This window comes from Squalius cephalus (assembly GCF_949319135.1).
Source record: "Squalius cephalus genome assembly, chromosome: 3".
NCBI classification, from domain to species: domain Eukaryota; kingdom Metazoa; phylum Chordata; class Actinopteri; order Cypriniformes; family Leuciscidae; genus Squalius; species Squalius cephalus.
The window spans coordinates 53,287,759-53,311,205 of NC_137124.1; the positions used below are offsets into that span (position 1 = coordinate 53,287,759).

At 36.7% G+C, this 23,447-nt stretch overlaps 2 protein-coding genes across 3 annotated transcripts in view; one reads left to right on the forward strand and one right to left on the reverse strand.

Annotated features, from left to right (window-relative positions):
- frem1a (Fras1 related extracellular matrix 1a) overlaps positions 1 to 4,879 on the reverse strand; it is a 39,725-nt gene extending 34,846 nt beyond the window's left edge. Inside the window, exon 1 of the mRNA XM_079865492.1 lies at positions 4,815 to 4,879. The gene's annotated coding sequence lies outside the window, so the exon portion shown is untranslated. The remainder of the gene's footprint in view (positions 1 to 4,814) is intronic.
- A 2,909-nt stretch (positions 4,880 to 7,788) lies between these two features.
- Positions 7,789 to 13,860, forward strand: LOC307154976 (uncharacterized protein). 2 transcript variants are annotated; one of them, XM_079865226.1, is made up of 4 exons: positions 7,789 to 8,148; positions 10,159 to 10,777; positions 12,806 to 12,892; positions 12,990 to 13,860. In XM_079865226.1, the coding sequence occupies exons 1-4, from the start codon at positions 7,872 to 7,874 to the stop codon at positions 13,117 to 13,119; spliced, it is 1,113 nt and encodes a 370-aa protein (XP_079721352.1). In that variant the 5' UTR covers positions 7,789 to 7,871; the 3' UTR covers positions 13,120 to 13,860. The 2 variants fall into 2 exon arrangements, with proteins under 2 accessions (XP_079721352.1, XP_079721353.1); XM_079865227.1 differs by having other exon boundaries at positions 7,950 to 8,148; positions 10,140 to 10,777.
- Positions 13,861 to 23,447: the final 9,587 nt, after the last annotated feature.

Sequence of the window (23,447 nt, forward strand, 5' to 3'; positions counted from 1 at the left end):
TCATTTTCATTCCAGCTCTCTCAACAGAGGCCTAAAACACAGCAGTCTAAAAATTACTTCAGCTGAAAACGTCTAAAATCTGAGCTAAGAATGACTCTCAAACACATATCAAATCATTTACAGGCTATTTTAGCCCATCTTTTTAAATAAAAAGGCTCCCTTTGTCAGCCACTTCCAGTTATTTTAGGTGTACGTTTTATCATATTGTTTTAATGAATTATCATAATCTTAAACACCCAGGTATGTAGGGAAACTAGTTTACTGTTTACTGCACTTCATATTCTTTGTTATTTACCTATAATAGATAATGAATCTGAACATTCACAGGAAATTGCTTACTTCCACACTGAAGATGGATAGTACACAATCTCTCTTTAAACGCAATACTTTGTATGAAATATTCACGCAATAGGTTGTGGGCAATATTAGATCGCACTTCGAATTCTTACCGGAAAGACCATCAGGGTATCTTTGGAATACTAATTTTAACAAACTATGATTTGGGACACACTACTTCAAATTTCAAGTACTATTTAGGAGGGATAGTATGCAAATTCAGACAAATCGGTTGAGTGAATGATTCCATGACTCATTCATTTTATGAATCAGCTGAAAAACTCATTAAATTAGCATTTTTAACTAATCATTTAAATGAATGATTCAATGACTCACTCATAAAGACACTTGTCACTTGTTGCAAAGTAACCTGCAGGAAGAGTCCCTGAAAAATAACAAGCACACACTGACAGTCTGACACAAGCACAGTTTAATAGAAACAGTGCTGTTGCACTGTTATCAGCACTCTTGGAAAGCTGCTCGACTAATCAGTTTTGAGGACCGGAATGTCTCCAGGATAAAAAGCACACTGACTTTAAGTTTGAACATTTACTTAATCACTTCACAACTGTCATGAGGATGCTGATCAACTCCACTGCCGTGATGTCATGGAGAAAGGATTTTGTGTTTTGTAAGCTAAGCTTTCACACCGCAGCCCCAGGAAGTCTATAACAGGGAGGATTATGTATTCCCTTCACAGGTTATTCTCCAAAAAAGGAGCAAAGATTAGCACTGGAAACTTTTCACATCCCAACCATGCAGTAATTATGAAATTACATATAAAGACGTATTTAAGTCTTACTTGTGGGAGTAAAAAACACTAAAGTTTTATTAATTTCATTATCATTTAATGTAAATCTAAACTATATACTACATTTTCATTAAATGCAATTAAGTGTTCGAAAATATTACATTCAGTTTGCATGTAGGTATTCTATTAAAGTATATCATTACTCTTTTTCACAAGGGAACCAACATTTAAAACCTATATGCCCAATATGCTTTACTAGATTAACTACTTTTTCTTGCAAAAAAAAACAAAAAAAAACAAGTTTCTGCCCTCTGATTAATGGCTTAAAGTCCCTTATGTGCCTCTGAGTCACTTTCAGACGTTTTTGTGCGCACCACATCAAACAGACAGTGCATTCCCAACTCTCTTGTGTGATCTCACAGTTTAGAAACTGTCAACGTTGTTCTCAGGGCATGATTCTACATGCTGTACAGTCTGTGATTATATGGTTCACCCCTGTTTGGGATGTTCTCTGTAGGTTTGGAGCAAGTTCAACAGACAAGTGTTGAAGGGATCCTTCACGGGTTCAGGTAAACACCAAATTGTAATGAGGCTTGACTAGGAAAGGTTCCAGCAAAAAATGCATTTAGGAGACAAAGACAGATTTGAGAACAAATGAAGGGGAAGTTCACTGAAATGTTTTGAACTCTTATCTTGCTCTCAGGTAGGTTGACACCTTAACAATCCCACCAGCATTTCCCCAGAACAGCTGCTAGATTCAGATGTGGAATATGAGATGCAAACATCTCACAAACACAGTGGCTATTCAACCAGCTGACAAGCCATGAGTTCACAAACAGTGCTATGTGGGTACCAGAAGATATTGTGCGCATACAGAAAAAGATTTCTCATTCTCATATAACAAACATGTATAATTCCAAACAAGTGAGCCATTACTGACAACTCTTGTTTCTTATTAAAATGTAATCAAAAAAATTTTTTTTAAAGAACAGGCGTAAAAAATAGTGACATTTAAAACCACAAAAGTACAACAATCCTACCAGTCACAAGCAATCAGGACTCAATTAAAGCCAGCTGATTGTATGTATAGCTCAAGTATGTGGATGTTATGAGAGCGTGTTTATTTGTACTGATTGGATATTACTTTAGTAGCATTTGTTTGTTCATTACGATGAGGCCTGGAGGAATGGGAAGATATCTTCAAGTTTAGCCAATATTCACGTACTAATGTTTTGATGAAGATATAGCAGTGATTAAGTGGCTCCAGTCAGGAAAGCCCAAGGCAGGCTGGGTGGGTGGCCCGGACCCCTCTGCACTCTTTCTAAACTTCTCTCTGCTTCCATTCAAACATGTGGGGGCAGTTTTCCTGTCATCAAAACGTGCCAAGACCAAGTGTGAAAATCAATATGAGCAATGACAAAATGTGCCGTTCAAAAATGTGCAGTTAAATTAAAATGACCATGTATCTGTCTTTCAGCTACATAAAGTTATTAAGCAATATAATACTGATTTAAATAAAGGTTACTGGCTTTACTACCTCAACAATGCAGCAAAAAACAAAAACATATTTATTAAAAAATGTAATCATCAATCTTCAAATAACATAAATTTACCTGAGAAGCAAAACTGCACAAGATATTAAGAAAATATGAATTATTAATTGAGAGAATATGTCTTAAATGAGATATATATATAAATATAATAATCATTATAATCATTGTTCCCTGCTAGTAAATTACACAAACACAATTCCACAAAGTAACACACTGAATTAAAGTGAAATTTTAAAGTAGAACAACTGAAATAGTATTTTCTTGTAAAACATACTAACTTGTTTTATTTACAACTTAGACATTTTTTTTACAGTGTATTAAGGTATAAACTTTTTCTAGATTTATGCTACTTTAAGAAAATTACAAATTGGGTCAGAAAAAGAAACATTCAATATATTCAATATACATTCTGTGAAAAAAATCTTTAATATCTTTGCTTCTCATGTAATTGTATCTTACTTTAACAATGTTTCAGTATTTTTACTGGAAAACAACAAAGGGTAACTGTCCTTCTTAAAAGGTGAGGTAAGGTAAACTATCATTTCCTTCCAATGGTCCAATTAGAGCTACAATTTCTGGGTCACACGGGGGGGAAAAGTGCGTTCCTCTCTGAGGAAGTGGGCATTCTGTACAGCTGGGACTGACTGGAGACACCGGCTGGAGCCAGCAGAAATCGGCTGCCTTTCCTCACAGTGCTGTGCACTGCTTCTCATCTCGCTAATGACAGGGTAACGAGCAGCCAACTATTTCCAAAGCAAAGATGAGCAGAGGGAAAGGGGGAGGCCTTCGCTCTCTAAACAGCTTTGGCCCCCATTTGGCAGCATACCAGCATGACCGTTCTCAGTGTTTGCAAGTGCTGAAGACTCCCAGATGAAAACAAAAAGGGAGTTTGGTTATCAGTCGGGGGGATTGTTATTCTACACTCCTAAAAATAAAAGGTTCTTTATTGGTGTTGATGGTTTCATGAAGAACCTTTAACATCCATTGAACCTTTAAAATTCACAAAAGGTTCTTTACAGCAACAACAAAAAAAAGTTTCGGTTCCTTAAAGAACTGACCACTGTAAGGTTCTTTGGGGAGACAAAAATGGTTCATCTACACTGTAAAAAGTGAACAGTTTGATCAACTTAAAAAAAATACTTCAATTGGTAACACCTAAAGAAATTAAGTTTTCTCAACTTAAATTATCACGTTTTTCACAATAAAATGTGATAATTTAAGTTGAGAAAACTTAATTTCTTTAGGTGTTACCAATTGAAGTAATTTTTTTAAGTTGATCCAATTTTTCACTTTTTACAGTGTATATGGCATTGTTGCTAAAACCCTCTTTATTTTAATAGCATAAGCTTAAAGAAAGATTAATAAAGGTGCACTAGTTTAATTCATAAGGTGGACAGAGATGAGAAAGCTGTTTTCAGTGACATGCTTTCCACCTGACTTTCACCTGGATAAAGACTATACCCTGAGAGCCATTCCTCTTATGACTTAAAAGAGTTACATCCTTCTCAGCCAAACAACACTAGTTCATAAACAGGACATTATTAAGAAATGATACAAATTCACATATGGAAAACAAATAGAAGGACCCGGTGGGTTTGGCAAAAGTTTAGAAATCATTTCACGGATTTCACAGTGAGAACATTAGTTGGGGTAGATGTTTTAAAATAAGGTACATTTTCCCATTATTTTTTAACATTTCTCATTTGATAAAAGTTATATTCAGATATTCTGTGCCACTTTATATCAAGTATCTTTAACTACTATCTATGTACTAACATTTAAGTTAATCATTTGATACAATGCACTTATTGTATACATACATGTTTTTATATTGTACCTATTTTTTAAAAAATACCTGCATTAATTTCTGTAATTACTGTTGACCCTTCGTTTACCCCATAAACGTACCAATACCACTAAACCTTACCCATATCCCCCCTCAATAGCAGCACAAGTGTTTTGCAAGACAACACGGACACAATAAGTACAATGTACCTAACAATATAATTTAAGTTAAGACACCTAACATAAAGTGTGACCCGGGTACACAATTTACACCTTTCATTTCTTATCTTTAATCTGTTCTTTAGTTGATCTAAATGTTATTTAGTGGCATTGTTGCACACACATACACAAAACAAACACACACAGCACATTTACAGACAAGTTCTTACCTGAAACCATAGCACTTATAACTCCACAACTGATTATCTTCTCCTTTTCACTCCAACGCTTACACAGCAACGCTCTAATTGACAAGAGTCCCGATGGCAATCCTCATTCCTCACCCCTGCGAAGAGATGGAAGAAGTAGAGGAGGAGGAGGAGGGTGTTCTGTGGAAACTCAGAGGAGGGAGGTGGGATAGTCCTGCTCCGGAGGCTTTTAGGGAGGAGTGAGGCTGGGTATGAAGAGAGCAAAAAAATGCAGAGGCAATCAGAAAAGAGAGGCAAACACAAACAGACAGAGATCAAAGAAAAGCAATCTACGCTCCGACCGCACCACACCATTAGATAATGACAGATCGAGGAGATCTTCCATCAAAGGGTGTCTAGATGACGCCACTGAAAACACAGCATGTTTGTTCACAAAGATCTGTGAAATCAGTTTCTAAGTGACTCTAAATGGATAGCTGGCAAATAACATGGGACAAACTCCAAAATATCACAAAGAAAAACTATATTTTAGGTAACGTGAAGCAAGTTTTTGTTTGTCAAATGTCTAAAAATGTTGTCTAATCACCCCTCATGATTGTGCATTAAATATAAAAATAAAATAAAAAAAGAATATATGTAAATGATCTATGTACAAGGAGGATGTCCATATGTTGAAGTCCATTGTGTAAAGTATACTTGCATAAGTGCAAAACAATAGTTGCATTAAATTTGTATTTATTTGTATTTGTATTTATTCTATTTTAAACACCTTTTAGATTTTTGCTGTTAAAAATACTAATTAATTAGAAAACTTATATATGGTCATAAAACGTGGAAACACTTTATTTTACAGTGTCCTTGTTACATGTAGTTACTATAGTAATACCTATAAATTAAGAATAAGTACATGCAACTAACCCTAAAGCAAACCTAATCCTAACCCTAACCCTATAGTAAGAGCACGTTGTTACTTCATATTACTCAGTACTTAAATAATGTGCAATTACACCTCATTTTAGATGATTTTAGAGTCTCATGAATCCTGATCATTTTGGGTCCCACTGCATTTGGTTATTTATTAACATCAAGATACAGTAAGACTAATGTAGTAGAACAATGTCCAAATGACATTGTCACACAATAACCATCAGCGTCTTCTGCACTGTGACCATTGACCTTGCAATCCCTGTTAATCTCTCATCTAAGGGTATTCGCATGGATCTTTTACTTAAACATTCTTTCTCTGTGTGTTCACAATAGCTTGCAGCAGTTACTGTAGCTCTGAATAGCATAATAGCTCTGAAGACTAAATAGACAGAACAGAGGTACTGTAAGTTGTTTAACCGGATCTCCTCACAGACGATTATCTACACTTTTCTCTTCCTGAGGTGTTTGAAATTGTTTCAAGAAGTAAGTGAGTCCAGGTCCCCTTATATACTGATGATAAGTAGACGACTATCTGCTTTCAGTTGTATAACACTCACTTTGTGTTCAACTACATCAATTACATCTGGATGTTAGCAACTAAAGTCTATGAGGAGGATTATGGAGTCAAAGCGTTAGAAAGAAAATGTAATCATTTTAAAATAATACTCAAGTTTTCAAATTTTCCCAAAGCCATTAATCTGTGGTTATTGCCTAAGTGAGTCAGGAAAGAGTCAACAAACACTTTTTCTGCTCTTTCTCAGTTTCCTTTCAGTCAAGTTACCATGACTGCACAGTTTTGAATACATAAGAACTCAACTAATCTCCTAAATCTCTTCTAATAAAACAGATTAATTGAAGTTTGTGGGAAAAGTCAACCATTTCAAGTGGAGGACCTCAATAGCATGTTTACAAAGTCAAGAAATGTGATTCTTTTTTATAAACAGTGTATAAATAAGCAAAATTCAAACAACATGATATCAATTGTATACAGTATTTTCACTTCCGATCTAATGTTATGGAGCCTAGCAGAGATTTAAATCTTGTAATGCAAAAAAAATGATTTTCTTCCTTTTTTGTGTTGTTTTCCATTACAAATGTCTAAAAATTCTTAAATCAAGAAACATTTATTGGAGAAGTAAAATTACTTAAGATAAAATCCGACAGATATTTGTTCTTGTTTTAAGCATCAATAGAATCAATATTTCAGCAAACAAGAAAAGTCATTTTACTTCAAGTAAATGTATCTTGATTTAAGAATGTTTAGATATTTGTAAGAAAAAAATACTGAGTAAGATTTGTAAATCAAATATTTAAGTATCAACAACTAACTGTAAAAATACAGTCCAATGTACCATGTTAAGATGACAGAATTTTCGATATTGATTCTTCACATGTGATTAATTGTTGAATACATTTTTTTAAATGTCCGTAAAATGAATGAAAAGGGTACTGGTAATTTGCAGCCAGGATATTATAAATTTTTCTACAGTTTTTTTAAGATCATTCTCAGGAATCTCAGAAAATGGTGCCATTTGTACCAGAAACTTGCTGTCAAAAAGAATTTTGAGGTCAATCAAAGTTATCAGTCAGTCTAAATTTATATTCTATTATCTTCTAATAATTAAATTGTAATCCATCCATGTGTTTTTAAAAATACCAGCCATGAAAATAAGCAATAATGACGTCTATTGCTAAATTATTACCCACAACTTTCAAAATGAATCTCAAGGTTATAATGAAGAGCTTGCACTTGATACTTTGTTTGTGCCAAGAACGCAAAGGTTAATGAACATAGATTAGACGAGCACTATCCGCTTACATTGAGAAAGAGCAACTAGTTGAAAAGAGCCCTTGATTCAAGTGAAAGGAACTGAAGCCTCAAAACCAAAACAAGCCTGTTCACTTTGCGGCACTTCCACGAAAACTGAGAGCACAATGCCTGTCAAATGGAGTGTGACATTCCTGGGTTTTCTGTGGGAAAGCGGTAATTGCTTTTTTCAGTGTTTGGCTGTTGGTTTCATGGGCTTTGAATCCCACCCTCTAATGAGTGAGCGAGTTTCTGTTGTCCACACTGTTCCCTGACCGAGCTGTGTCGGAGAATCAGGGTTCGGCTTTCTTCTGTGAATCTGGCAGCTCTTTTTTTTTTGCAGAATGAGGTTTTCCACATCGTTTTTATGCTTCCTAATTGGTCTTTTAGGACTAGGAGGGATTCGCAGTTTGGTGTTCATGGAAGATGAGGGGGAGGAACCGGAGGATAGAGACCTGAGCAAAGCTATTTTGGAGATGCTGCACATAAATAAGCTGTCGGCACCTCAGCAAGCAAAACCACACCCCTACATGAAGCACGTTTACCAGTCCTTGGACACACAGGAAAGAGACCCGAGTGGGGCAGATGGGACTCTTGTACAGAGTTTCCGGAGCATTGAAGGTAAGTATATATTTTTATTTACATTTATGCATTTGGCAGACGCTTTTATCCGACTTACATTGGATTTCAAGGTACACATTTACATTCTTATCAAGTCTTGCTTTCACTGGGAATCGAACCCATGACCTTGGCGTTGCAAGCGCCAATGCTCTACTGTCTTTACTTTTATTCGAAGTAAACAATTAAGATATTAAATTAAATATTAAAATAAAAACCATGTAGGAAGACACATCATGGCCACATTCCAGGATGACAATGTTAAGATTCAACAGGCTCAAATTGTCAAAGAATGGTTGGGATGAGCATGAAGAATCATTTTTACACATGAATTGGCACCTCTGAGTCCAGACCTTAAATTCATTGAAAGTCTTTGGGATGTGCTGGAGGAGACTTTACAGAGTGCTGGACTCTTGCATTGTCAATACAAGATCTTGACCAAAAATGAATGCATCTCTTGATTGAAATAAATGTTGTGATGTTATTTCCATTAAGAGGTGAATACATTTTTGGTCAAGATCTAAAAAATAATAATAAAAAAAATAAAAATAAAAACACTTTTGCCTAAACATAATGAGTGCTATTGTTGTTTTCATTGATGTGCCTGTACATCTGTTAAAACGTTTTTTAAGTATGTGTAGCGTTTACTACAGTTGACCGATTGGATAAGGTAATCTGAGCTGGTGTGATTGAGTGGAGGCGGGTAGGGCTGTGCCGGTTTCAGAATTGGTGATGACGGTTATGACGTGAGTCAAATGTGACGGTTCGAAATTTCAAAGCCACACCCGCCCGCCATCCGCTGATTGTTCTGCGGTCTATGGACGATGCAATGCTCTGCTGATGTGAGCCGCAAGAAAGCCCTTGTCTGTTCTAGAAAGGATGCAGAAAAGATATTTAATGCTAATGTATGAGGCATAGGCCTACACTGAGTTTCATTCATTTACGATGAGATGCGCTCTAGTTCACAATGCAATGCAAGTGAACGCGGCGCACCGGCGCCTCCATGTCACGGTTATTATATTGTCATTTGCTTTTTATTTATTAAATACATGCAATTGGTTGATGAAACATTTATTAAAATTAATATACAATTTATACAAAACGAAATTCGCTTTAAAGAAAGGCTTTCTACAAAGAAAAACTTAATGAAGTGGTAAAAATCATGTCTGACGATTTACAAAACAAAATTTGCGTTGGTACTTGGCAAAGAATCAAATACAGTTGGAAACGACGTAGACCATTAATGACACAGACTGTTAACAATTGTTTTTAATTAGTGTTTAAACATTCTCTATGATAAAAAATTTTTTGTAAAAAATATTTTAATAACACGGTTTTGGCGGTTATACAGATCTAATGACGGTGTTCAACAATAACCGTCGGTCTCACGGTTATATACTAACCGTCACACCCCTAGAGGCGGGGACTAATTTGCATATTAATGATCCACGTATACCTTCTCTTATGAGCCAGAGAAACAAGTGCATAGCCATCTTTAGAATTTTGTCTTTGAGTAATTAGCTGGTGAAGTGGATTTACTTATTGTAGAGTTGACGAAAGTTATCATAAGCATAATAATGTTCGAAGCGGATGTCATAACAAATGCCAGTAGACCAGGAAGGTTTTAAAACGAGTGGTAAAAAAGCTGTGGAAATACAAACGAGCGCAGACCAGAAAAGGGGAGGGGCTCCATAAGGTCTTATAGATGCTACTAAATGAAGCATATAGAATAACATTTAAGGGATTAAGAAATGATTGTCAAAGGAAACAATGTATGTCATTGTGATTATCAAAAATTAGTTTTAAGGGATAAAATTATTGACTGCAAGGGGGATGTTACCATTTTCTTCACTGTAGTTGTATTTTTTACACTTCTCTGAAGAGATGTTGATGCATAAAAAGATTTGATAACATTTGAAGTTATTTAAATACAACTAAATAAATATTATAAAAAAAGGTATAAAATGAATTCTGCTTAATTTTCACCCCAAAAGATGTTATTTTTCAAACAAGATTCAAAGTACGGCACTCCAGGATGGATCTGGTTCAACATGTCCCAGCTGAGTCCCTTCATGAGGGTTGCAGAGCTGGTCCTGCTGAGGAAGACTCTTCATCACAAGCCGCTTAGTGTGACGGTCACAGTACATAGTCTTTCACCAGGAAGAGATAACCTGAGCATTAGTGGCCCTCTTGTGGAGCACTTATTGAGTCTGGACCGGGTTCCTCCGACAGGCTATGACGTTTTTGACGTGACAGCTGCAATAACCCAGCCACCGAGCCACTCAGATATCCTAGGCTTCCAGCTTCGCTTTGGGGATGAGAGCGGCAGCCTGGTTCTCCACGAAGCCCTCACACAGAGCCTCTACTGCTTGAATGGCAGCTCTCTTCGCCAGCCGCTTTTAGTGGTCTACAGGAGCAAATCAATGGAGCTAAAGCAGAGGGCTTCAGGAGTGAGCTCAGAACACAGGCAGAGCTGCATGGTCAGCTCAGAATATGAGAGACAGCAATTACATTTGAGACATGGGAGACATGTAGCTGCATGCAAGCTGTATGTACATCATGTCAACCTTCATACGAGCAAGTTGAGTCAATGGATACTGCAGCCATCCAGTTTCAACATAAGTATTTGTAGGTATGAACCTGTCTGTGTGTAATATATCACTATATGAATAAGGGGACTTGACAATATGTAAAAGTTTAAGAATGTGCCATTCAAAACACACATTGATTACAGTACTAACTAATAGTATGCGATTTCCCTTGTGAAAAATACACCTAACCGTATTGAATGCGCACTTGTAGTGTTTTTTTAAAAACTGTATTTGCAGATAAAATAATAAATTAAATAAAAGGCCACTTAAGTGTTAAAGACTTTTAAAAAGTGTACATTGTAATAATGTCAACAATGTACACTTATTTTAATGTGTTGACTAACATACTAAAGCACATGAAAAGTAATTGGTCATAATTTTATCTGTAGTGTGTTATTCGATATATTACGTTTAAAGTTGATATATTTTAAATTAAATAGGAACTTCATCATTACAAATATTTTTAAATATACAAGTTTCAATAGAAACGTATAATAAAGTATATTTTAAGTATATTTTATATAAATAAAGTATATTTTAGTTTGCCATAAATGCTTGTCAGTACATTCAGCAGTGCACATTTCAAAGACAATAGAATTATAAAATTTACATAAACTAACTATATACTTAAAGGGTTAGTTCACACAAATGAAATTAACAATTACTCACTCTCATGTCGTTTCATATACTTTAGTTCATCTTCGAAACACAAATGAATATTTTAATTAAACCTGAGAGATTTCTGTCCCTCCATTGACAATCCACGCAACTACCACTTTGTAAAAAGTTCATAAAGGGATTGTAAATCTAATCCATATGAATTGAGCGGTTTAATCCAGATTTTCTGATGAGACTCGATCACTTAAATGATGAACAGATTGAATAGGCTTTTATTAAACATTGATCAGCGCGAGCGGATATAAACAGAAACTCAAATGAAACTGCTTGCGAAGTGGGAACAAACCTCATTGTTTTTGCAGAAGTTCAAATGCTGCTTAACATGAGAATGAACCTCATTGGTTCTCGCATATCTGATGTGAATGTTTATATGTGAATAAAAGCCTAAATTAAAACTGTTCATCATATAAAGTGATCGTGTCTCTTCAGAAAATTTGGACTAAACCGTTTTACGATCTCTTTATGAACTTTTTGAAGCGTTAAAGTGGTAGCTGCTTATAGCTGTCAATGGAGGGACATAAATCACTCAGATTTCATTACAAATATCTTCATCTGTGTTTCAAAGATGAACAAAAGTCTTATGTGTTTGGAACTACATGAGGGTGAGTAAATGTTGACAGAATTTTCTTTTTTGGGTGAACTACCCCTTTAAGTCCTGCTTAAGTGGGTCAAACAAAATGAGTTCAACTAATTGCATTTAGGCCTAGGCTAGTATAAATGTAGGCTATAGCCTACTATAGCCTAATACATTTTCGTTCAGATGTAAATAACTATATTAAATATAGTTGCTGAAAATATTATTTCACCATAATGACAGTAGTTCAGCTGTTAAAAGTAAAAGCATTAACGAGCGTCTCCTTTAGCAATGTAGTTCGGCCAAACGCTAACGTTACATCGCTGTTTTAAATAGCTGAGAGGATATTTAAACGCTCACCTAAAAGGTCAGGACAGTCCGGTTCTTTCTGGTCAGACAGCTGATTCTAAACAGTAGCCTACATATGTAGCCCGGAAAGTCTTATTATTCCTAGTAAATCGGTTGGCCATTAATGTAACTTGTGGCCTTGGAAAGTCCAATTCGTTCTAATGAACCAGGTTCTCTGAATCAATCGGTTCATTTAGGCCTAAATACGATTCACCGAATCAAATCTCTGTATAATATGTCGACTCAGTTATACTGTAAAGATGTTTCATTGTATTTAGTACGTGTTAATGTTTAAAAACGCTTGTTTAACTATTTCAGGTTTGTATCAAACACTTTCAAAGTAGCTTCCCAAGTTCCTCAAAACTGGTTTGGCCCTAATGTTGAGCTTAATAATTTATTGCATTATATGTATTCATTATGTGATAGAAAGAACCAAATAATTATGTCCTTCCGTCTGTTGCCTTTTTAGAGGTATCTGTTTGAAAGAAATGTCTGCGTCACCCATCCCTGTTCAGAGACAAAGAAAACGCCACAGAGAAAATGATTTACTTCAAAGGTGCATATGCAGCTTTTTATAGTTCTGCATGACAATTGTGAGTCTAAGTTTTGAAAACACAGGTATGACCTTAAAACTGTCTTCATATATTTTATAGATCAAACTGCACTCCACAAGGACTGTCATCTCTCATCGTGATGTACAACAGTGACACTGCGGACACTATTATAAAGGAGCTAAAGGATATCAGAGCAGAGAGATGTGTGTGCCAACCAACTGCTCAATGAAAAGGACTGCAAAAATAATCAAACTGCAGTATGTGAAGTATTTGAGAGCATGACAGTTGTAGAAAGATGTAGCCTATGTGAACCCTTGGATTATGCATTTCTGCATTTGTCATAATATTTTATTTGAACATAGAGAAACATGGTCTGCTTAAACAGATAGCAGTGGTATAAACACTCACAATGCAGAATGCAGCAGTTATCACCACCAAATATTGCCTGTAATCATTGCTTATAAATGCACAATGTTATTTTCTCTTTACAAAATGGTTTCATTTAATCAATATTCTTAGGATGTCTGGTGTGAATCTTGAGCTCATGCCAAAGCATCTGGGTTCACATACTTGTTTTCTGGAACTGTATGTCTTTAAAAGAAAACAAAGTAGCCTATATTTAGTTTTTTGAGAACTTACTTGAGAACATTGCAGGTGCACTTTTGGCCACATGATGTCATAAGAGAGCAAGAAAACGTTACTTTCAATATTCATGGAGCATCAATGTTCACCTATGTTGAAGAATTTCATGAGTTTCATCTCTATCAATGAGTAATTATAAAAATGAAAAAATAGGAGAGAAAAAAAAGATGCACCAGAGGTGTTTCAACTAAGTTGAATATGGATGTGAGGAACTGTTTAATTCTTTGAATTTGAGACCATGTTTGCTGTTTGGCCTTTTGAAACCTCCTATACTTATTTAGGACGATATCTTAAAGAAAGAATGTGAAAAATAAACAATCTGTTCTGCAATTTCCTCTCGTATTTTTCTGTCAGCAGTTCCAGTGATTCCGTTGTCATGACATTTCGGGTCCTCCCTCCAAATCAGGTCTCCATATCAGAATAAGAATCAAAATGAGCTTTATTTGCCAAGTATGTTTACACACACAAGGAATTAGTCTTGGTGACAGGAGCTGCAGTGCATAAGAAATTACAGACATGGTGCAGACAATGTTTCAATATTCTGTGTATGATCATGAAAGAAACAGGCTCGCATATGGGCAGTATTTCAGATAGGCCTACATGTATTTAAAATACGTATTTTCAAAATACATAAAATACTTTTTGCCAGTCATCCTCTTTATCAGGGTAGGCCTATTGATTTTGTGCATCAACTAGTTCAGACATTCACTAGCTCAGCATTGGATCAGCGATTTTTTTGGAAAAAGGTGAGAATGTCGTGATCAATTCTACTTGTTTATTAAAGTTAAAATAGTGCATTATTCACTTCAGTTAACATAAAAGAATAAAAGAGCACAGACAAGTGGGAAAATAGCATTAGCCAATCAGTCTTGACCGGTTGTTGATTTAGCCTATCAACTAGCTTGTCAAATATGTTTAAAGCATTACTGCATGTTAGGGCTGGGTGATATGACTCTACATAGCTAACGATGATATAAAGTGTGAATTGATGGAACTTTTTCTAAATCGTTTACATAGATAAGATGGGAATATTTGTGGGGTAAGCAAATTTATCCGTGCAGCTTTTAGTGGGCAGGAATTATTGGAACATTGGAGTGGAAAACCAAACACTGATGAAGATTTCACAAAAATCTTCAGCTTTTAGTTTTATTGTACATAAAAAATACTAATAAAAAAGGGTCAAATGAATCTAAATTAATTCTAATTCTAAATTTTAGATACACTTTCTAATTTTAATAAACTTATAGAAACAAATCAACTTTACATAAAATAAACATAAAATTACTTAAAAAGCATTGGACTACCTGCAACAACAACAAAAAACATTATGAATACATTATTTACATTATGTATTCATTATATGTGATAGAAAGAACCAAATAATGAATCCCTTCTGTCTGTTGCCTTTTTAGAGATATCTGTTTGAAAGAATTAGTTTGCTTTTTTATATATTTATTTATCTACTTTTTGTTTCTCTAGTCATTGATCTTATCAGTTTAGTTTTGTTCTCTTTATTGTTGCTATATCTTGTCTGTCTTGTCTTGAGTCTCATCTTGTGTGTTCCTGCTCTGTATCCTGAGTTCCCTGGCCACTGACTCTTAACTGCCTGGCAGCCTGACTGGTGCAGCTATCTAACCTCTGTCAAGCTTCTGGTTCTGTGAGCCTCTACCTGGTGGCAAGACTGGTGCTACATCTGAGATCTACATCAAGCTACGTGTTCCTTGTGTTCCTGCCAGGTCTTTCCTTCAGAGCTGCCTCTATTGCACTCACGTTATCGCCATCTTACTGACGGTCTCAGTGGTCATCTATCCTGCCTGTCATCTGCCCTGCCACTTCCGGAAAGTCAACACCAAGTTCTTTGCTCATTCTCAAATGTTTTCTGTTTCTTCTTAGGATTTGTCCACTTCCCATCTTAATTTCATACAATCTTTGTTCCACTGGGCTTATCACCATTGCCTTTGGCCACCATTGTGTCTGTCCTGTCAGCGGCTGAACTCTCACTTTGTCCTTGTAGTGCAGCTCTTTGAGATCTTTGGCTGCATTGTCATAGTATTGAGCCTGTCTCAACTGTCTATTCTTGTAGTTGACTGATTTGGATATCAGACCTGGACGAAGTAAACTCACACATGGGAGGTAGAGTTTTAGTTTGTTGACCCATCAGTGCCCTTGCTGGGCTGCTATCCTGAGTTGGTGTATTCTGGTGATCCAATATTGCTATAGGTAAGGATCCATCCAAGCTCTTTTGGCTTTAGCCATATAAGCCTTTTTACACTTTTTACAGCTGACTCCACTTTTCCATTACTGTGTTCCCAATTAAGACGTTTTGTGTGTAAAGTTCCAGGTTTTGCTGAATTTCTTGAATTGATCGGATGAATACTGGGAGCCATTGTCTGAAAACACTGTGTCTGGAATTCCATACCTTGCTAAATGTGCTTTTAATCTGCATTTGACTGTTTTTGACTGTGTGTTTTCCAAGTGATCCATCTCCCAAAAGTTGGGCAGATAGTCCACTGTGACCATGTAATCCCGGTCATTGAACTGGAACAAGTCTGTTCCAATTTTTTCCAGGGATGAGTTGGTCCCTGTTTCTACCCATCAGGCCAACCCTGGAGTATCACTTTTTTCAAAGACTGGAGTTCTATGTCTAATTCTGTATATAACCCATGCCTATTGAGATTTTAAAAAAGTGTTTACCATTATTGTGCCCCTCTATTATTGGTATCATTAATCACTCTTTATCAACTGGTCAGGTTCCTTCAGCCCTTAAAGCCCCTTTCACACAGCGCTTTGAACCCGGGAAATTGTCGGCAAATTGCCAGAGTGCTTTCTGTGTGAACGCAAACACGACCCGGGATTTATACCGGGATCGATGCCAGGTTGGGGACCTAGTAACCAGGGGCGTAAATTTCATCTAAATGTTGGGGGGGACAATAAACATAACATTCCTCACGAGCAATTTTTTGAAGGGGACACCAATAATATAGGCAAAATTGTACTTTCTATGGATATGTGTGTACACAGAGGAAAGCCTTACTGCTATTATTAGTGTAGCTAGACCGTTCCATTATCCTTCTTCTCAAAGTTTCTCTCTGGTTCATTGAAAAAGCTGATAAATTGACCAAAATATTCTTCATTGGTGTGCAAAATTGACAAAAAAATGATGGTTGATGATTAATTCAGGGCTTTTATCGATAACGATAATTAGACAATATTTTGCTGAGTGTGTTATTGTGCTGGTAACTTGGCATGTTTAAGACTGCCGAGGACAGCCGACTCCTAAAGTTTTTGATATTCTTCATATTCTGTGTGGCGGTTCAGTTCACAGCAGTGGCAGAAATAATTTTTCCAATAAGTTTCAATAGATTTTTACCTTCATTGGCATTTTTACCTTTATAAATGTATTTTTAAACCTAAATATATGCATGCATCATCTTTTGTGTCAATTTCATACATTAAATTAAATTATAATAATAAGTCACAATAGGGCTGTTACCAATCAAATTAAATAATATCAACAAAATCTTTGCAATGGAGAGGAAACACAAAAGTTGCATTTGAAATGGCATTTAGATTTTACACAGACATAAATAATGTTTTGTTTAAAACATAAAACGTTGAATATTGATATGTAAAATTATTTAAAACATGAAAAGATACTTTAAATGTGAAATTAAAACCGCCAGTAGGTGGCAGCAATTCATTGTTAATGAGTGAGTCATTGTGATTCAACTGATTCGTTCAAAAAGCTGATTCATAATTCAGTAAGGACATACCTCAGTGTTTCTCAGAGACGCAAATACAGTGCTTTGGCTTAGTTTTCAACTATTTTCGTTGGCGAAATAGAGTTAAAACAGGCAATATGGTGTCTAAAAGTAAACTTTTCAATTATCAATTTATTAAATCACATTTATTATCATGTTAATATCTGGAGAAAAACTGCACTCTTTGTGTGATATTATATTAGATCAACTATATTAAATGACTAAATCACACAGTGAAAGCGTGAAAATCTAAATGCGCACCCGCACTTGTCTAATCTACAAGACTACACAAGGTGTATGCGTACACTCTTTGGGTGTGTGTGTGAGGGAACGGTTTTTAAACAATCTAGGTAACGTTTAACGCACTGACTGTATAAAACAAGGTTATAATCGCCAACATAGCGAGGCGGACTACATCGGTGACAAAAGTAAGTGATTGGTTATCATAACATTTTATGTCAATGATTTAATAATGACGCAGACGCAGCATATTCTGTATTAAAGAGAAAATAATCACTTCATCCGAGGTTTAAAGTAAATAAAATAGCCTTGACTTACTGGAGTTTATTGGAGTTGTTTGTGATGAGGTAAAAGGGGAGCGGGCAGTGGACCGAAGCACTGAGGCAAGGGAGGGGGGACTCAAAATTTTGAATTTTTTTTTACTACTTAAACAATTATTTTAAGTATATATCATTATATTATTTACAATACACATATTTTAATTATATTTTTAGGAGGGGACAACCCTCAGATAGGGGGGGTCCTGACCCCCCCGACCCCCCCGCGATTTCCGCCTATGCTAGTAACATTGCCGTGTTCAGTCCCGGAACGCACGCTGTGTGAACAAAAGCCGTAATAATGCCGTGTCGTAGTGATGACGCTGAAGCGCGGGATTGTTCGCCAGCTGTGAAACGGTACGTAATGCGCAAGTTTATGATCGAATCAGAGAAAAAAATGCACAAGCGTGGTTTCTCTCGAGAGAAATCGCAGCTCATAAGCAAACTTAAGACGCTGCTGAGACATTAAAGTCACATCGATGTCACGTGTCTTTACGGGATTTTTATGGGTTGTGTGTGAACGCACTCTGTGATTCCGGAAAATCACTGGCAGTGTGAATGAACCAAAATCAAAAGAACCCGGGTCAAATCCCGGGTCACTTTATCCGTGTATTTTCCGGAATCTCTGTGTGAAAGGGGCTTAAGTTAGCTGCCATCACACCAGTCCTTAAAAAGACTGGTTATGATGTGGAGGATTTGTCTAACTATAGGCCTATTGCCCATCTACCTTTTCTGGCTAAAATCCTAGAATGAGTTGTAGTTGGCCAGCTACAGCAATACCTGTCCTTAAACAATCTCCTAGAACCATTCCAGTCCGGATTTAGATCAGGTCATAGTACTGAGACTGCCGTCGTCTGGGTCACAAATGATTTTCTCATTTCTGCTGATATGGGTGCCTGTAGTATCTTAGTATTGTTAGACATCACTGCTGCTTTTGACACAATATCTCATGCTGTCCTTCTTGAAAGATTGTGTGTATGGCTAGGAATCTCTGGTACTGCATTTGAATGGTTTACATCTTATCTCACTGATCGATTTCAGTTTGTCTCTCTGGGGGAAAAACAAATCTGTACCAACACTAGTTCAGCAGGGTGTCCCACAAGGGTCTGTGTTTGGTCCCATCTTATTTAGCATTTATATGTTGCCTTTGGGAGACATCATTCGTAAGTTTGGGTTAGGGTTTCATTGTTATGCTGACAATACGCAGATGTATATCAGCATGCACCCTAATCCAAACCTTGCAGTTACAGCTCTTACCACCTGTTTGGATGAGATAAAAGCCTGGATGCATGACAATTTTCTTATACTCAACAAGTCAAAAACAGAACTTCTATTCATCGGTACGCCACCGGCTTTACTTAAACTTAACAGTTCAAATTTGATTACTGGCAATGACTTTCTTTGGCAATGAAGTGCGCAACCTTGGTGTTATCTTTGACCCAGAACTGATGTTCGATGCCCATATTAAAATGGTATCGAAAACTGCATTTTTCCATCTAAAAAATAACGCTAGACTATGACCTTTTCTATCGCTGCTAGATGCAGAAAGGCTCCGTCCTTCGGATGAGACGTTAAACTGAGGCCCTGACTCTCTGTGGTCATTAAAAATCCCAGGATATCCTTCGAAAAAGAGTAGGGATGTAACCCCGGCATCCTGGCCAAATTTACCCATTGGCCCCTGTCCATCATGGCCTCCTAATCATCCCCATACTGATTGGCTTCATCACTGTCTCCTCTCCACCAGTAAGCTGGTGTGTGGTGGGCGTTCTGGTGCAATATGGCTGCCGTTGCATCATCCAGGTTGGATGCTGCACATTGGTGGTGGTTGAGGAGATTTCCCCCTTCCATATGTGAAGCGCTTTGAGGACCCAGAAAAGCACTATATAAATGTAACAAATTATTATTATTATTAATTAGGGCAATAGTTCAAAGAGTGGGCTGGGTGTGTGGGGTCCAAAGTGAATTTTTTAGCCCTTTTTCTCACTCTGGAGGTGTAAAGATCATGGAGGTTGGGCAGGGGGGAACCAATTATCTTCTCAGCCGTCCTGACTGTCCTTTATAGTCTCATAATGTCCTGTTTGTAGCTGAACCATCAGTATCACTGATTTGATATCAGTTAATGATTAAGTAGCCTACATACGAATGCAAAATATGTTTAGGTTACTATATAGTGCATAATAAAACAAAATTAAGGTTTCTTTCATTTGATAAACTGTTAATTAATTAGCTTAATAATAATAATAATAAGAAGAAGAAGAAGAAGAAGAAGAATAGCCTAAGTGAATAATTGAACATCATTATATTGTTTTTGTAACTGAAATATTTGGACATTTAACACTTAATTTAAACGTAATTACATTAAAAATTATTGTGAATACATGTAGCAAGTACAAATGAGTGTATAAAGCTAACAGGCTAATCTTATCTGTATGCTATGCTAGTACATAAACTAACTAGTACAGACATTAATGGTCATTATAACAGTTCAAACAGCCTTTATAATAACATGATTTTGTAGGAATTGTAAACAGGCGCTAAAGAGAGTGCCTATTAAAATTAATTTGAGCCTTGGGGTCAAATGGGGTCTTGGGGTCCTAATGGAGACCTGATTTGTCACCACACCAGATTCACACACAAAGTTCTAGTGTAATTATAATTTAATTGTAATATTCACTTTAAACTGTATGTATACTGTGAGTAGAAGCTAAGTCTTCTATTTAAATTCCATCAGTTTTTTTATGGTCAGATAATATAATATAGGGTGAAATGCCCTAAAGTGGGACACCTAAGGTCTAGTGTTTGTTGGTCCCCCATAAATACAGTGGGGAGAACAAGTATTTGATACACTGCAGATTTTCCAGGTTTTCCTACTTACAAAGCATGTAGAGGTCTGTAATTTTTATCATAGGTACACTTCAACTGTGAGAGACAGAATCTAAAACTAAAAATCCAGAAAATCACATTGTATGATTTTAAAATAATTAATTAGCATTTTATTGCATGACATAGGTATTTGATCAACTACCAACCAGTAAGAATTCCGGCTCTCACAGACCTGTTAGTTTTTCTTTAAGAAGCCATCCTGTTCTCCACTCATTACCTGTATTAACTGCACCTGTTTGAACTCGTTACCTGTATAAAAGACCTGTCCACACACTCAATCAAACAGACTCCAACCTCTCCACAATGGCCAAGACCAGAGAGCTGTGTAAGGACATCAGGGATAAAATTGTAGACCTGCACAAGGCTGGGATGGGCTACAGGACAATATACAGCTTGGTGAGAAGGCAACAACTGTTGGCACAATTATTAGAAAATGGAAGAAGTTCAAGATGACGGTCAATCTCCCTCGGTCTGGGGCACCATGCAAGATCTCACCTCATGGGGCATCAATGATCATGAGGAAGGTGAGGGATCAGCCCAGAACTACACGGGACCACAGTCTCAAAGAAAACCATTAGTAACACAATACGCCGTCATGGATTCAAATCCTGCAGCGCACGCAAGGTCCCCCTGCTCAAGCCACCGCATGTCCAGGCCCGTCTGAAGTTTGCCAATGACCATCTGGATGATCCAGAGGAGGAATGGGAGAAGGTCATGTGGTCTGACGAGACAAAAATAGAGCTTTTTGGTCTAAACTCCACTCGCCATGTTTGGAGGAAGAAGAAGGATGAGTACAACCTCAAGAACACCATCCCAACCGTGAAGCATGGAGGTGGAAACATCATTCTTTGGGGATGCTTTCCTGCAAAGGGGACAGGACGACTGCACCGTATTGAGGGGAGGATGGATGGGGCCATGTATCGCGAGATCTTGGCCAACATCCTCCTTCCCTCAGTAAGAGCATTGAAGATGGGTCGTGGCTGGGTCTTCCAACATGACAATGACCCGAAACACACAGCCAGGGCAACTAAGGAGTGGCTCCGTAAGAAGCATCTCAAGGTCCTGGAGTGGCCTAGCCAGTCTCCAGACCTGAACCCAATAGAAAATCTTTGGAGGGAGCTGAAAGTCCGTATTGCCCAGCGACAGCCCCGAAACCTGAAGGATCTGGAGAAGGTCTGTATGGAGGAGTGGGCCAAAATCCCTGCTGCAGTGTGTGCAAACCTGGTCAAGAACTACAGGAAACGTATGATCTCTGTAATTGCAAACAAAAGTATACCAAGTATTAAGTTCTGCTTTTCTGATGTATCAAATACTTATGTCATGCAATAAAATGCAAATTATTACTTAAAAATCATACAAGGTGATTTTCTGGATTTTTGTTTTAGTTTCCGTCACTCACAGTTGAAGGGTACCTGTGATAAAAATTACATACTTCTGCATGCTTTGTAAGGGGGAAAACCTGCAAAATCGGCAGTGTATCAGATACTTGTTCTCCCCACTGTACATGAATGACAGTGAAACTATGGGTTAGCCAAAGCTGTGGTGTCATGTGATCAAAATCACATGACCTCTAAAATGTCCAGTCATATATGAGGTTGGAGCAATCATCAAACAGGAAGCACCTTTTTGAGTTTTGACAAACTTGATATTAAGGAGTATAGGCCTATAAATTAATTTCAAACAAAACAATCCTGCTACTTTTTGGCCTAATGTGGTTATGAAATGTTTATCCATCAAAAAATAGTATAACTTTGTACGTATAAACTATATATTTTATATTTGTATCAAATTTCCTAGTGTCCCACTTTAGGAAATCTGGTTTAAAAAAGTGAAACAGTATGATTAGCCTAATGTGGGACAGTACTTTAGTCAGTTAAAAATGTGTGGTGAGACAGGGAGAGATTGTCAGACGCAGAGAAAGAGAGGCAGAATCAGGAAAAGGATAATAGAAAGAAATCAGTGGAGAAAGGACAGAATGAAAGGAGCCATATGAGTATAGGCAGATCGATGAAGATGGTGGAGTTTCCATGGAATGTCCCTAAATCTCTCCAGCGCAGAATAAAAGGCAATGACCACTTTCATCATACAATAGGAAGAAAACCACTGATTAACTTATGGTGTTCAATATCCATGTTTCATCCATCAATAATCAAGAAAATGACTAACTTAAGAAGATTTTACTATTCTCAAGGTGATTTGGGCTTAGCATAGACTTTTCAGTGTCCCACATTAAGAAGCTGCGGATGACTTGCACTAAGATCACTAATATATCTATCCATTTCTTTTATGAATGTGTTATCTGCATTTTCTCTTTTGAATTGATACATCCTGTGGTTTTCAGAATGGTATTGGCTGTGTTTTGGCTACACATCGCAATAATATGTCACAGAAGTCTGAAATGCAAAAAAATTCACCTTAGGCCTAATATAATATTTTGATTTAATTTATTTTTATTTAACCAGGAAGATCCCATTGAGATATTACACTCCTTCCAGTCAAGACAGCAGCAAATACACACAAAGATAACAAAAGGCTACTACAAATACACATATAAGCCTACAGTCAATAAATAAAGTGAGATCAAGAAAAACAATTAGAGGTCTCCTTTAAATATATATATAAAACAATAACCTAATCTAAAGCTAATAATGAATAGCATAAGCATTTTAGTTTATAAAATAGCAAATATGTATACAATATTTCACTGTTCTCTT

Excerpts from the sequence above, each read along its gene's own strand:
- LOC307154976 (XM_079865226.1), top strand. The coding sequence starts at position 7,872 with ATGAGGTTTTCCACATCGTTTTTATGCTTCCTAATTGGTCTTTTAGGA. Across the intron at positions 8,149-10,158 it reads GAGTTTCCGGAGCATTGAAG|ATTCAAAGTACGGCACTCCA; the intron begins GTAAGTATATAT and ends TTTTCAAACAAG. Across the intron at positions 10,778-12,805 it reads TTCAACATAAGTATTTGTAG|AGGTATCTGTTTGAAAGAAA; the intron begins GTATGAACCTGT and ends TTGCCTTTTTAG.